This window comes from Fusarium fujikuroi, chromosome FFUJ_chr01 (assembly GCF_900079805.1).
Source record: "Fusarium fujikuroi IMI 58289 draft genome, chromosome FFUJ_chr01".
NCBI lineage: Eukaryota > Fungi > Ascomycota > Sordariomycetes > Hypocreales > Nectriaceae > Fusarium > Fusarium fujikuroi.
Window position 1 is genome coordinate 2,124,389 of NC_036622.1, and position 15,789 is coordinate 2,140,177.

The 15,789-nt window shown below is 49.2% G+C and overlaps 1 protein-coding gene; it reads left to right on the plus strand.

Annotated features, from left to right (window-relative positions):
- Positions 1-12,287: 12,287 nt before the first annotated feature.
- Positions 12,288-14,098, plus strand: FFUJ_01449 (uncharacterized protein; the record flags this gene model as incomplete). XM_023578584.1 has 2 exons in its annotated part: positions 12,288-13,015; positions 13,072-14,098. The coding sequence occupies 2 exons, from the start codon at positions 12,288-12,290 to the stop codon at positions 14,096-14,098; spliced, it is 1,755 nt and encodes a 584-aa protein (XP_023424121.1).
- Positions 14,099-15,789: the final 1,691 nt, after the last annotated feature.

Genomic DNA, 15,789 nt, shown 5'->3' on the forward strand with positions numbered 1-15,789 from the left:
GAACCCCTGGCATCCCTGCTCCCACTCACGCTCACACTCACACTCACGGTCGCTTGCCCATCTCATCAGCGACGGCATCTTCTTATCTTAGACACCCATTACCATTATACGTCAGGACACCTGACTTGATGTTGAACAACGCAGACACACCCCTTCAAGCTGCTCTGGTCTGCATCCTCGCACTCTTTGGTTTCACGGCATGACCGTTGGACTGCAGTCTGCAGTGTAGTGCGTCGCGCATGCATTGGAGCTGACGCGCGCCCTGTACTGTTGTGTAACTTGGAAGAACCTAATCAGAGGCTGCCGAGGCCATCAGAGGTGGCAGAGGCAAGACAATCGCTCTCTGAGACATTCGAATTGACAGCGAATGACAAGACGAATTATTCGGGTCGGGGTTCTTCTGCACGTTTTTGAAAGACACATATGCCGTGGCACATTGTCAATGCCAATGCCAATGCCAATGTCAATGGCTGTGTTAGTTAGTGTTAGTCATGTCGTGATATCAAATTTCAATTTCGCAACAACCTTGTTAAGCATCTTTTTTCTTTATCAAGCCTCTTCCTTCAAAGGAACCATTTTTGCTCTTCCTCTTTCAGTGATGTGCTTCCATATGTAACATCTTCGAGCCCCTGGTCTTCCCGCCATCATCCCGACCCCAAATCTTTTACAGGGTTACCTCGAAATCTAGGTCTAGGCGACCTCGGTGTGGTATTCCGTAACCCTACGCGCAGGTAGTGGTGCTGCCATCCCACGCAAATTCCCCTGACCGATCTACCATACGCACATCCTTCCTTCAGCCATAAATCATGTCTGTCTGCAAATGCAAGCCATGGTTGCGCTGCGTTATCAGCAAGATCCTACCAAAACACAACACCATGAGGCACGGTGCCATACGATCTCAGCGGCATCAATTCGAGGAATTGAGATAGCACCAAGCTAGAAGCTTATCAACTCTGGATGAAAAGGTGGCAGTTTTTCATAAATGTTTGCTGAATAGACGACAGGGTACACTCGGCGGAGAGTCTCGAAACCCACAAACAAGCCGCCGAGACGCAAAGCAACCCGAGCGTGATGAGACATATTTGGCGAGTTCTAGCCAAATGCCTGCCAACTGTGCCAAAACGGTGGCGAGAAATAGCCCATGCAAATGAAGTGATTAGGACTCCTCAAACTTGTCGTTCAAGCAAGCCCTCGCTCGGTGCGGGTCCGGGATTTCTTCATCAAACAAATGCAAGAGAAGCCATTCGGAAATCATAGGCATCGTACTCACAGTCTCATACCCAATTCAGTCCAACTCGTTGATCCTCTGAGGCGGCCCGTCGCATATCATCTATAGCTCAGGTGAAATATATGTTGATATTGCAACCCGGTGGTCTCTATCTTCCCCTCACCCTCACCCTCACCCTCACAGGTATCAATCAGTGCAGGGCCACGCTGCAAGTCCAAAGAACGGGTTGCGGGAACTGCAACCCACGGAGGGAGGCTCTGGATGGAATTATCCCTGATATCCGGGTCCATATGCAACGCACATCACGCATCTAACTATCCGTACATCAAACGGTCATCTCCAATTAGGCTCTGCTGCAGCGCCTCGGGAACCAGGGTCTGCGAGAATGGGGTGTGGAGTATAAATCAGTATCGAGATGAGGAAGCGAGAAGAAGTGGACAGTCAAGCCAGTTATGAATGAGGCTGAAGACGTGAGTATATACATACATGACTCCTTAGGATTGGCAGGGTTGCAATGGAGTTGCCGTGGGTGTTTCGATAACACTGATGCCAACCATGGCATAACTGGGGTGATAAGTCAAGAGGTGGAATGTCACATCAAGATTCGCTGGCTTCCTTCACGCCAAGTACATAGTTATGAGAGAATCGAGCTCGTCATGATGATCATAGGGTTGAAAGTTCCCGATTATCCAGGGGCTTTCTCGCCAAGGGGTATTGTATTGGTAATATCTCACAATTCATGATATCCTCCTGTTGGCCCTCACTGAAGGATGCACATGAATGAACCTTCACATGCCAAAGTGTGGCTTTCTATTGATAGATCCGAATCTTGTTGGTCAATCCCAAGCACTAGAGCCACATTACTAGGAAGAAACGAGTGTCGAATGCAGAAACTGCAAACAGGCAGCCATTTTGGGGCCATTCAAGAACCACAAATTACCCATATATTTAGTTCTCTCTCGCAGTTTTTGAGAGAAGTTCAACTAGCAAGTTCCACTCGCTCGGTCCGAGACTAGTACTAACAACGAGGGGTAAATGTGCGGCCTGATTGGTTCGATTACCTAGAAATTGCTGCATATTTTTTGAGACTCGATTCCTGTGCTAGGAGGAGCAGTTTGTTGGACGACTTTGGTAAACTGCTTGGCAAGCGACTGTAACCGTGAGAGTTCCAGCAACACCAAAGATCCCTCATCATGGGGGAAAGGAAATTACTGGACAGTGTATGCGCCTATATTCTGATACTACATCATAGGAAGTCTCATAAGCAACCATGAGACTGACCGAACTGGGCTAACGGCATATTAATATGGACGTTATGAGCATAATTTCCGTATTTGACCATGAGTTGGCGGAGCCAACAAAGGAAAGGTATACCTACTTTGTCTCGTCATGACACACGAGATGTGCTCTCTGTAAAGATGAGAACAGCATGCCTCAGCGGCGGAATGCCTCAATGCAACTGGAGAGCTATCACTTTTCGAGGCCCGTCACAAAGAGCCGATAGACATCTTGCCTATATTGGTATCCCGAAGGCATCATATCAGTGGACAGTGACATGCTTGTTGCTGCACTCGTAAGCCCTGGCGGTTCTGCTCACACGCCCATTACTGATATGCCTTCAATCGTAAGAACATAACTCAACCCTGGAGAGCGAGCATGAGACCGATACATGAGCCCATCGCCGACAGGGAAATCTAGAATCAAGCTACAGCCTACAGCGCAGCTTGAGAAATACCTCAATGATGGATTGGCTGGTGGAGTGTCATTTCTCTACGCATGATTTACATATTAGGATTGAAGTATCCAGATGGAAAGATGCCAGGCTAGCCAAAGCTTGTTATGTCTTCTCCAGTGCGGAGACAACATGAAGATCACAGCCCGAGGCCCCCACCGCGATATGAGAAAGGCTCTAGATCTTGCGTTATTACAGCCATGTCCATAGGCCGTTTCCGAGTCGGGGCGAGAGGTGGTGATCGATCTCCATGTCGATCAGGGTCTTTATTGAATGGCACCATAATTCAGCATTCTAGCCTCGAAGCGGGTATATCCGACCAGTGATTCTCTGTTGGTGAGCTGATGCAAAGAGACATAGAATTACTTGTGCAGAAGATGCTGAACTCTCTTGGCTTTCATAGCTGGTGCAAGTAGGACTGAGGCAGACCCATCAATGGAGAACCACTAGGTGTCATTAGACGTTTCCGTCGATACCTCGACGCAAGTCCAATCTAGGTATACCTAGAAAACATAATCATGAAATTTCAGCCATGCGAGGAATGTCCCCAGGGGTCATGACGCACTGAACTTCTCCAAGCGGAAAGTCTCGAATAATAATAGCCAGATTTATCGCAAACCCTTAAATAGAGCCGCACGTCGCTTGTGAACTATAGCTGATGCTGGATGGAGTTATGGGCTTTGCTATATCATCTCTCGCAGAACTACGGAGTATTATACCGGTTTTAGATATTACTCAGTACTAAGCTAGAACACAATACCGAGATTCCTCTACATTGCACAGCTTTCTGCATTACGCTACAAAAATAATGAACAGCGACCGTCCCACAGTGACATAGTTAAAGGAATGCACATAGCGATCGAGATATCAAGCAATTGTCAATGCTGATAAGAATCTGCACGACTATTGAACCATGAACGAAGCCAAGGCTGATGCTGGCGTACACACAACTGCGTCGGCCATCTCGATGTCCAGGATTTCGGTGGCTGTTGGTTAACAATTCGGCTTTCAGAATTGCAAATGTCCTCGTCGTTGGCCTTGCTCGAGGTTCACTGAGAGCGGAGACATTCTAGGCATCGTGGTGTGCGCTACTCTACTCCAGCCACATCGGTGCTGTCCCACAGATGCAAGCTGCTAGGCGGACGATGCAAGCCATTGCAGCCAATGAGTTGAGGCAAGGAGAACATGAAGCCGAGTTGGAAGTGTATTGGCCCTCAAGGTCGCCTGCAGGGCGTTTCACAGCAGAGCCTTCACCGGCCCACTACCAAGACTACCTACTACAACGTATTCTGCTGTCAGCAAAATCAACGCCTATACTAAACTTGACCAAAACAGCAGCATATGATGGGTCTGATGGCGGAGCATGGCTGATGGTTGATGGGTCATGGCGTAGAGGGCCTGGAGGGTCCGAGGACAACCTGGTGTGTTTGCTTAATTCAAGTTTGTTTCTCGGGTTTTAACGGATTGAATACCTTGAGAATCCAAGGACATGCTGCTAGATACGTGTGTGGCGAAGGGAAGCTTATCGGAAACCGACCGAGATACGAATGAAACGATACGACTGGCATCAGAGAGCCGATCCCGGTTGAGAGTAGAACCATCAATTGCTATTGTCGATAAGCGCGTTTGTGTTACTCGGCGAGGGAGTTGCAGACATGGCGGGTAGACGAGATATGGGAGAAAAGACTGATAAGAGAGATAAGCCCTCTTTCAAGCGGAGGAGTCGGTATTCTCTGATACGCTGAAGGATCGGATATCGAGAAGCGGTTCGTGGTGAAGCTGGGGGTGCATGGCTAGTGGCTGTAGGGGTGTTGTGTGTTTGTGAGGGGCAGGATGGATGGATCTTCATTGACCTGGGGGAGATTCTGGGGTGAGGTGAGGGGGGTAGGTGGATTTGGGGCTGCCCAGTGTAAGTGTGGGCAGTGGCTTTCAGCCAAAGGCGCTCAAGGTCTGAGACTCAACAACAGCGCCCGTTACTATCTGGTCTTTATCTTGCGTACCTTGCGAAGGCAGGTCATTGTGGTGGTCTTTCTATTCCGTAGTATCACTTCTCGAGGAGTCATCAATTGCTCTGAGCAACCGAAAGCACTTCATCGTGCTGAGAACCAGGTACATCAGCCCCAGCTGGCCTTGGCGATCTGAATCAGGTATGACAGCCAAAGGGACAAACTGAACAATAAAGGATATGGTCAATGTCCATGCCCGGGTTCTGTAGCCGTTGCTCAGAGCTCAACTAGCCAATCGACATGGCGAATTGGGGACTCAGTTACACACAGACATTCAGGTACGACATACAGTACAGTACAACGGCCAGGGGAGATAAACACATGGTTGTTGTGTGAAGGGGCCACTGATGTGTCAGTGTGTTGGTTGATCGGTTGGTTTTCGATTGTTGTCTCACTCACACTCCCTCTTCTTTGTTTGTTTGAAGAAGCCAAGTCGTACATGCCATGCCTGACGATTGATTCCAAGACTCTTGGGCGATGCGCCAGGGCATAACACGGGAAGAAGATGTACCTATTAGATTGCTCATATCCGTACTGTATCACCAGTAAACCGGCAAAGTGCTTCCGCCATTGATCACGGGACTTTCTATCTCCAGTATCACAGACCAGATTACAATTATTCTGTGCTTGCTTAGACGCACCACCTGAGGTACGTTAGAATAAATCAAGTTACCCTATGGCTACGAGGTACCCTTTGGCTAAGCTAGGTAGAGCGTCACATTCAACTCCCAACTGTTGCAGCCACTGCAGATTCAACCCCTGGAAACAATATGCCGTCTGAAATATTGTAAGTCGATGTTTCTGTACCAATTGTCAGCACTCGTGGGTTGTGTTGGTTGCGGCCGAGTTTCCGGTGTGAGATGTAACCCAAGGCAATCGGAATGTCATAATGACGCTGGACGAGTGAAATCGAGACCAAACCTGTGCTGCCCAGGGAGTAATAACCCTGAAAATGATCTGTTACACAACTCGGCCAAGAAAGGGATGAACGGAGATGCAGTAATTTCCATCATGCATGCTCGGGGTACTCCAGCTATCCAGTAAATAACTAACTATTCCTCCAGGTTTATTTGATACGGAGGTTTTGTCGATCCTAGAGGCAGCTAGACGTCGATCAAAGACCGCACGGACCGTACCGTTTATCACATCTCAAGCAAGCTGTCGTCCTGGAATGCCGGCAAGCTTGCTAGGATGGCCACAACACCAAAGTTTGGGTTGGGGGTGCATTCCTTGTTACAGCGAGGGGACTGTGCTGCTCTGGGCGGCCAAGAAATCAACGAAGCCACATACGGCATTGCAGATGCATCTCGACTAATATGGTTGAGACGTACGCTCTGTTGTCGGTATGAGATCCTCTGGACTCTGAGACAGAGCGTTGGACACGTTGGCTGAAAGCCGGCATGGAGATGAATCATATCCAAGTCTGGGCGATCTGCGCCTGGATGACAGCAGAAAGAGCACGGATCACGACACGAGCTTTCAATTGGCCTCTGACCAGGCACGGAATGAGGTGAACCCTTTGCATTTCGGAATATTATCCTGCATCCAACCGACGTATCCATTACCACACAGAATCTCTTGCACGTCCAACGCCAGAAACAATGACCAACGCTATGGCGTCTTGACCCCCAAAGAATTGAGTTCTCTGGCGTTAGCAGAGTTCTCGGCTGATTCTCTAGATCCCGCCAACGATATCTCTCCGACGACGCAATTGATAGTGGAGGACACAGCCAGCTCTGCTGCGGCTTCAGTTCTGATGGAGCACGGGCAAGACGGGGTGCGATCGAGACCTTGAATTACGGGGCATTTGCATGAATTGATGCGAGGGGAATTACTTCATCGCCGACAGTAGCGCTTAGTAGTTGACGAGTCCTCGACATTTTGTCTCCAGAAGTTAGGGTTTGTGTCGTATTCAGCCGCGAGGACAATGGCTGTACGTAGGAGTCAACGTAAACCACCCTGGCAAAACGAAGCTTGAGTTTTGAGCCTCCTAGACCTGGAGAATTCCCTCATCGACCCTATCTAAAATTAGGATATGATGAAGGGCACTGTGCAGTGCAGTAATCATCTATGTCCAGAGACGTTTTATTTTTATTTTTTAGTGACCCTGGAATTTGCCTATGCGGAATTCGTGATCGAGGGTAGGGCACAACGCCACTGAGCACGCCAGAAGAAGAATATTTATGAGCACAAAAATAAACGATAATGACGTTACCTGGATCAAGCCTGGTCAAGACAGAGCCCTGCATTTGAGTGAGACATGTCATAGCGTGAGGGCATTAGAGGGAAAAGAAAAAAAAAACCAACTGTTTGGCAAAGCAACGCATGGTCGTGTGGTTGCTGTTGTAAGTGGAGTGGATCTCATCAGGAGGAGGCTCAAAAATTTCGACATTTTTTCCCAGTTAATATGATTGATTATCACGCCTGCCTCTGGGTCTCATATTCGGGGTTTCTCTGGGGAATTGACGATGACATCCGATCCAATCAATTCCGCCGATGACACTAAGATGAAATAAAACTGGTTCTTCCTCTGGATGATCAGGGGCGTGAGCAGCTTCTGGAACTTATCCGGCCCTCGATAATCCCCGCTCTGTTCTCGGGCAGTTGCGAAAAGCCTAAGCGAAGGGCAAAATTGGAAAATGGAAGATGAAAATTTAGGAGAAAAGCCAACCCGACGATGTTCCTCTGCCTGCCCCTCCCGTCGCTTCTCCTGGCCTGGACTGGCTGATAGACCCTTGCTAGCATTAGGCTGTGGTTGTCCCCTTGTTAGGGCCCAAAAGTCTAAGTTGTCTGTCCAATACAAGGCTCTCGTCTTACTCGGGGGAACTATCCGTGGGCCCCCGGGGGACATGGTCGGCTGTCTAGGTTGGACCGTTCCGCTGGGCCCTCCAATGAACCACCCCCTAAGGTACCTGACTTAACCCTGACTCTTTCTTCTTTCACTGTCCTGTTGCTGAGGCTTTGCACTTCCACGGACTCCGCTTTCGCCCCGGCTGTCTCGAATCTGGTACCCGAGCCCATTCCAACGGGGGGCCAGAAGAGGCTGAAATTACGGGCATGGGGGGATGAAGAGTCTTAGTATGGAGTTGCCTTTTTTAACCGCGAGTCGAGCCGAACTGATAGGTGAAGTCATCGTGACTCGAGCCTCTTCTGGGTGAGGTGCTGGTGTTGATACTGGATATCTTGCTCGTCGAAGTCTACGGTCTCCATGATCATTCTGGATCTTTGGCACATGAGACTGAGACTCATGTCTCCTGTTCCTGGTTCATCAGGAACGGGGGCGAGGACTTTCGATTAAGCCGAAAAGGAGCAGGGAAGACATCTACCTACGCCCGGACCAGCTGAAGGCGCGTAACTTATGAGTCGCATAGACGGACTCAAATGTCGTGCTTGTTATGTCGTCCTGCTGTTCAGGGTGAGGCTCACCAAGGACGGACTTGGGATGGATTCGTCCGTCTCAGTCAGTTTGATCACGCGCACTCCCCTGGCTTCCTAACTTATACCGTTGTGGCCCTCCCTGTCCGTCAGGAGACAGACTGGTGATTCTGCATTGCTCGTGATGGTCGACGGCCAAGCCCAAGCCCAAGCCCAAGCTATCGCCGCTCGCTACCAGAGAGTGGGATCCTGTTCTCCCTTGCAACGGTCGCTTCTCCCGAGTGGATATCTACTTTCGAAGCAAATTGCTTCACGGAGTTGGGCTCTAACCCCGCAAACAACCTTGTTGATTCATCTTATTGTATACGATTCAAGGTCAAGGTCAAGGCCCTCGCAATTCACATGATGGTCATGGGGTCAAGCCTACGCTGTAATTACATTTTATCGTGGTTAGAAAATCAACTTTTGGCAGAGTTGAAATGCTTACGGAGTACAGTGGAGTTTATTATGAGGGCAATGCACCAATTTGGTTCGTAGAAACCCACATCACGTTGCATCAGCCACCAAAGGCTCTTATCGGTTAAAGATAGAAACAGAAACATGATAATACTCATTTACATCTGTATATACATACATACTTCCACTGGCCCATTGTTTCACCAACTAGGTTTGAGCCTCTTTGATCTGCACTAAGAGCTACAAACGGTAAGTCAGGGCGGGTGAAGATGAACTCAATTCAAGGGATGAGCTGTCTGGCGGATTTCCGCGTTGGGTTCATTTGCGTTGGTTGTTAACTAAATGATACCCTTCTCTGAATTCAAGTGTCGATGACTGGCTTGCGGCATGGGTTGGAGAAATGCCAACAGAGTGATGTCCGAAACTTGACCTCTTGGTTGACTCAGACTACACTATACGTCTACTGTACGGAGTAGAGCAGAGGGTTTGTTACGCGTTCCGAACTCACACTTTTTACCCGGTGTATCATTGAGAGAGCATGATGCTTACGGGAATCATCATATTGCTTTCGGGAATGCATGGCCCAACACACAGACACACACATATGTACGCGCGCAGGCACGGCAGCTTCTTTGCAGCCATGATGATGGAAATACTCGTTAAAAATCTCTCAGGCTTTCTATCACAACCGCTCTCCTCTCGCTTGCGCCCCCATGTTGGCTGGAAGCCCATGCTGGAACCTCCCACGCTTTTAAGAGACACCCCCCACGCCCCCCTTCTCTGAGGCTTCTCATCTTGTTCTACAGCGCAGGTAGCAGCAACTCAGTCCCTATGGTGTATCTGTACAGAGTTGGCTGTTGTGATGCCACGGATGGAATTGCCAACCGACCTTTTGAAATGGCGTGAGTTTGCGTGCGACCTTATAAGATTATAGTTATTGGTGCACCGGAGCTGTATGTATGTACTGTCGAACTGTATGGCTCTGATAACGAGCGGACGAACTTTTGCTCTGCAACATTGAAAGGATATTCCCTGACAACCCCACGTCTGGGGGGGGGCGAGCTATGAACCTCGATCACATCGGGCTGAATTATCTTTCCGTGTCTCTACTTTCTCGATCTCGACCATATCGCTCCTGAAGTCGTTGCAACTAACACGTTTGTAGCTGTAGGTAGAGTCGGGATTTATATGAGAGTAACCTGAGACAGATTCATGATACGTATGTATCCGTACTGTTTCCCCTCAGGGTCCTCACACCAGTCTCCAAAACAGAGGACGACAGACACCCTCGTTACCCCAGCGGCTCATCGCTGCAAGCCGAGCATCCAAGTCAGACATTTTGAGACATTCGCCAATGTTGAGGTAGGTGCTTGAGAGCTGTGGATGAAAGATGAAATTCTAGATACTTGTCGAGTCTCCCTTGACTTGGTCTAGGAAATAGATTGAGAATGAGACTTTTGCCTAGACTTCTGTCGCCATCTCTAGCATATACTGGACGTGCATGCGTGTGGAGTACATATGCATGCATGCATATACGGTACGGTAGATAGATACGTTCACCTTACCTGTGTAGATGGATGCAGTTTTAACTGGCTGACTGGCTAAACACCAAAAGGGATCAACGTACTGCTCGCCAAAGCCTTGATGTTTGACCGACCAGCCCTGGGCACAATCTCACCTACCTTACCTTAGCTATTGCAACACGGTGCCGCTGAACTGGGGAAGATTGAGGAGTACCCGAAGATGGGATCGGATATCAGGAAGATCATTGGATCTAGGCAAAGGGTCCCGTCTTCACCCGCCAGTCGCAACGCAGATAGATACACCTCTAGTCGCGGTAGCTCATGAGTTGAGTTGCAGCAATATAATTACAATACATACAGTCGGTCTCTGTTGGTCACCTCAGTATTGCGACACTGCACTCCCCTCACCGTTCCCCCCAACTACCGATAATCTGACAGTAGCCGCAGCGGCACTGTATCTACATCCATCTGTGTCTGTGTCTGTATCGCAATCGTAATCGTTCTCTGAAGTTTAAAGGTCCTCTTTCTAGTGAGGAGGTAGGCGATTGAGCGCCATCCAAAATCATCTCATCGGTCCCTTGACATGATAGAGTTTATGTTGTCGTCAATGTCCTTGGACTACTATCTAAGTTAAGCACCTCAGTTAGCAGGAATGTACTCTGCCGTACTGCCGTACTATAATTTTGGTAGCAATTGACTTGCGGTCTCGAGCATAAGGTCAAGGCCGTCTCTGGTGGCTTTCTTATCTCCCCCGCCCTCCCTTCCTTCTTCCCACAGTGACCTGAGTGATTGATTGACCTGCCCGTTTCTTTCCACAGAGTCAAACCCAAATCAGTGCCTACCTTACCTAGGTACCCTAGGGGAGGAAAGAAAACTCAGGACCTTGATCCTAAATGACAAAAAGACTTAGGTAACTTGACATAAACTTAGGATATCTTTTGCTGAGTTTATTTTGACACCTTATATCAAGGTCCGGTATTTTCTTGCTCCCCGAGGGTAACTATTCCATCATCTCTCCCTCGTTTTATCCCCGCTCTTTCTCAGATTCGCCATACATTCTGACTATCTCACCTTTCCTATAAACCTACCTACCAAGTACTCTTCTCATCGTCTTCCATCACTGCGACTTATTCATTCCTCAAACTTCATCCTCCTCCTCCTTTTTTTCAACAACTACCCAGTTGGACCTCGCCGAACCTGGGGGGCAGATTCAACCACCAACCACTACGCTAAACACCCACTGTAACCGTCTGCCCAATACCATCGCAGCGGGCGCAAGACTCCGCTATCCGGCCGGTGACCGAAGTGTCAGTGCATAACGAACGAACAGTGACCAGCGAGCGCAGAAGCACACACTGACTGACTGGACTCGACCACACCTGGACGGTCCCCACGAAATTCGTCACCGCAACTGGGTCTGGGGGAAGTCTTCAGTCGCTTCAACGCCACCACGCCTCGACCAGGTTTAGCTCATCCCTGGCCTGCCATCCCCATCGCTCCATCCATCCATCCAACCCTCGTACAGTACACGCCCAGAAAACACACACACCCACAACACCAGCGCCGGGTTACGCTACGTACTCCTCCGGTACAGTACGCTAGAAACTAGCCCCAAACAGAACCTGTCCACCTGCCTCCAAGGACCCCGGCTACGGCTATCGCCTGCTGTTTGCTCAAGCACTTGTCCGGGCTCTTTAGGTTGACTCTACGCCTGCAACTACAAACTGCTATAAGCCTGCCCCCCACCCACATTGTGAAATCCATCCTATTCTCTATACTTCGTGCCCACGCTAGATCTTTGATACTCGTCAATTCATCTCAAATCGATAGCATACCTAACATACGTTTTGATTGCCTCTGCACTCGTCTGTACCCATGAGTCTCTAACCTCGAGCCCTCCCAATTTCACCTTTCCTGGGTGCTTCGGCATTGACAAAGATTCCTTCGGTTTTCCTCAAACTTCCATCATGGCTGTCGTTCTTCCATCCGACGACAACGGTTACTTCACCGGCTCCGGCCTACGACGCTCACATTCTCACTCCAACTTCATCTCATCGAATTCACCATTTTCCACTTCATCTCACCTTAGCGACCATTACAAGCCTGCATCCAAGTCTTACGCCGAATCCAACTCTTCATCTGCTCCCTCGTCTCCCCGTACCATCCACGCCGACTCTGTCGATCTCTCCTACGCATCTACTCCTGCCACTAATCTCTCCATTGCCTCTGACTACGACGACAACATTGGACTCGCTGAATCACCTGAAGATCACTTCATGTTTCCATCCTTTGCGCAGGAGAAGTTTTATGTCCACCAAGAGATCCGCCCTGAAATCCACCATGATGACAACCTAGAGCCACCGCCCAGTCCCCGGACCGGCGACTCGTACACTGTCTCTCCCGCGGAACACGAGAACTCTGAAGACGTCTCTGATGATACATCAAGGCCCGAAACGCCTGAACATGAAAAGTCCGAACATGCAGAGGATGACACTGCAGTGTCAAGTCGACCATCCCGCCAGGTGGATTATCTATCTCATGAATGGAGAGAGGAGGATATCTGGTCATCATGGCGATATGTCGTCACTCGACGTGGGGAGTTCCCCAACAGTGCTCGGCTAGAAAATGCTTCTTGGAGGACCTGGATGAAGGCCAAAAACAACCTCAAGACTATCTCCCCCGAATCTCTCAACTGGTTTGTATCCCTCAGAATATCCCCACCAACTCTACTAAAATGCTTACGTTCCCTAGGCTCAAAGATTGTGATGTCACCTGGCTCTACGGCCCATTACAGTCAGGACCCAAGAATCTCCATCCTACGCATACGGAGCCTTCAAGCGTGTCGTTATCCAAAGCTGACTCACTGGTCAACCTCAACAAGAAGCCTATCCTCAAGAAGAGAAGCATGTCCGAAGTTATGCTTCAGCGATCATTGTCTACAGCTTCGTTATTGAAGCAGGCTACCGCAGCTGTCAAGGCCCAAGAGACAAGAGGAATTCTTCGACCCCATCTTGGTCGCTCATCAACAGATTACTTCGCCTATCCCTTCGCATCACGTCGGTTGAGCGGAGACAGCAGCAGCGTTGCTCCTTCAGTCGAGTCATCTGGAATCATTTCCCCCAACTCTGAGCGAAAACACATTCATTTCAATGAGCAAGTCGAGCAATGCATAGCTGTTGAAGCCAAGGGCGAAGATGAGGATGAAATGATTGATGAGCACTTTGCTTCAGACAGCGACTCAGATGATGGTGTGATGATGAAACGAGTCAGGACCAAAAAGAGACCCATTTCTCGACGCAAGACTATGAAGTCAAAACCAGCTGCTGAAGGCAAGACAATTGCCATGCTGCCGTCCACCACCCTCAAGTATCGGGAAGACACTCCTGAGCCACGAGAGACTGCAATGAAGCACTCCCGAAGCCCTCTCATGTCTCCTTCATCTTCACAGGAGACACTACGACCTACCAAACAATCAGGAAAGTTCTTTTTCGGCGAGGAAGACCACGATGCTGGCCTTGACGACGCTTTGTTAAGTCCCCGATCAGGGTGGGCATCACCTCCCAACGAAGGTGCCAATGGAGGCCTGAGCAGATCCATCTCGTCAGGCAGTCTTTGTGAGGAGCCTGCGGGCATGCGACGCACACCATCTGGTATGTTTATGCCTTATGAGGAGGGCGAAATACAATCCGGAGACGGCATTTTCGGCCGAGTTATTGACACAGTCAATACAGCCCGTGATATCGCCCACGTTATTTGGAACGTTGGCTGGAGGAAGTAATGGATACACAAGCGTTCGACTTTCTTTTAGCGACGCGATTGGAATTTGAACAAGCTTATAAGCTTGTGACTCACTCAGTGTGAGCTGAAACGACGCCATGACAACATAAAAAAAAGCGCATCTATATACGGGAATTTCGGAGATAATTGGCATTGATCCCGCCGTACTACTGCAACTATTACGAAGTAAAGGCTTGTTGACAGGCAGCCTGTGCCAATGTCACGACGACATCTTGGAAAGTGGCCCCGGAATCGCATTCCAATCTTTCATACACGGTCTGTAACAACGAATGGATGGAGATGAGAAGGCTCAAGAAAAGCACCGTGTTTATTGTGGAAGAGCTGGGGTGACTGCGAGGGATTTTCATCGGCAAAGGAGAGGACCATTTTTCAGGCAGCTCACACCAAGGCGCCATCATTGGTCTTCAGGCTTTTCTTTCTACGAAGGATTCAACCTACCCCGTGACGCCCCCGGTACCCGGGATCCGACTACGAAGTCGGGGCAACGGGAAAAGCCCATTTCAGAGGTCACAGGCCCGGACGATATTCGGCGTTATAATTTTTTGTTCCCGTCTTTCTTTGGTGGCAAGGGTTTTTGTTTTTTACTTCATGATATCCCATGGGCAAGTGGGTACTACGGATCACAGGCGGCCTCGGGCGGTTATGGACGGATCAGGAAAGGGAAGGGTACAGGCCATGGGGTTAATTGATTTTCTTCGGCGACTACGGCGACTCTAAGGGACGGTCAAGGCCAGGCAGGACAGGGACAATTTAAACAAAGGAAGAAGAATAAGAAGAAGGACACAAACGGCAAATGGCAACAGGACCGGGTCTTCAGTGCGTTGGTGAATTGGATGTACATAAAAGACAGGGGGTCGCATCTCGACGTACTCAGGCGGACCGGATGGAAGCCGTTACAAAACAACACAAAAGCATTCATGATATAATAATATGGTGTTCCCATCTGATTGCTTGTCCAAATGAGAATCTGTGCATGCTCCCCCATAGCCATTTCGTCAACACGATGCAAGTCAATAAGCAAGCTTGACAGGGGACAAATGAGGGTTTTGACTTCGCCGTCCCTTGCTGATCATACTGGCCCTGAAAACTTAGTCGTTCTAGCCTTTACCTCTTACAGACAAAATTCGACTTTGCCACATCCGAACTGCAGCTTACGAAACGGTCCAATCAACACATTGTCTATGCCGATCACCAATTGAGATGCAAAGCAGCGAAATTGTTGGGGAAACAGGACGCAGGCTGGTCTGTTCTCTCTGGGCGCGTGACCTCATTCCACGTGCCCTAGCGAAGTGCCAAAGAATGTCTAGTATGTCAAAAAAGACGCTGTAATTCGTGATAAGGATGTTTTGACAGGGATATGGGTTGTTTGAAAGGATGTCGTGTGAGTGTCCGTCCGTGAGGCTATTAGCCGAGGATGTGATGTTGCTTATGGTCTAACAGCAAGGGAAGACCTCCGTCGATGGTCACTTGCGACATGCGGTATTGGCATCGACGGAATTTTGTTAACATGTGGTTCTATAAATGGATGATCTACTGTACATCTCATGCTTTTGATTTCCAAAGCTATCGCAAGTTTGTGCTGGTCATGGAAAAATATGGTACAGGTATGATACAAGTGACGTGCATCGGGCAAGGGGGAGATCTGTCGTCAGCTATGCCCCCCTTAAAATG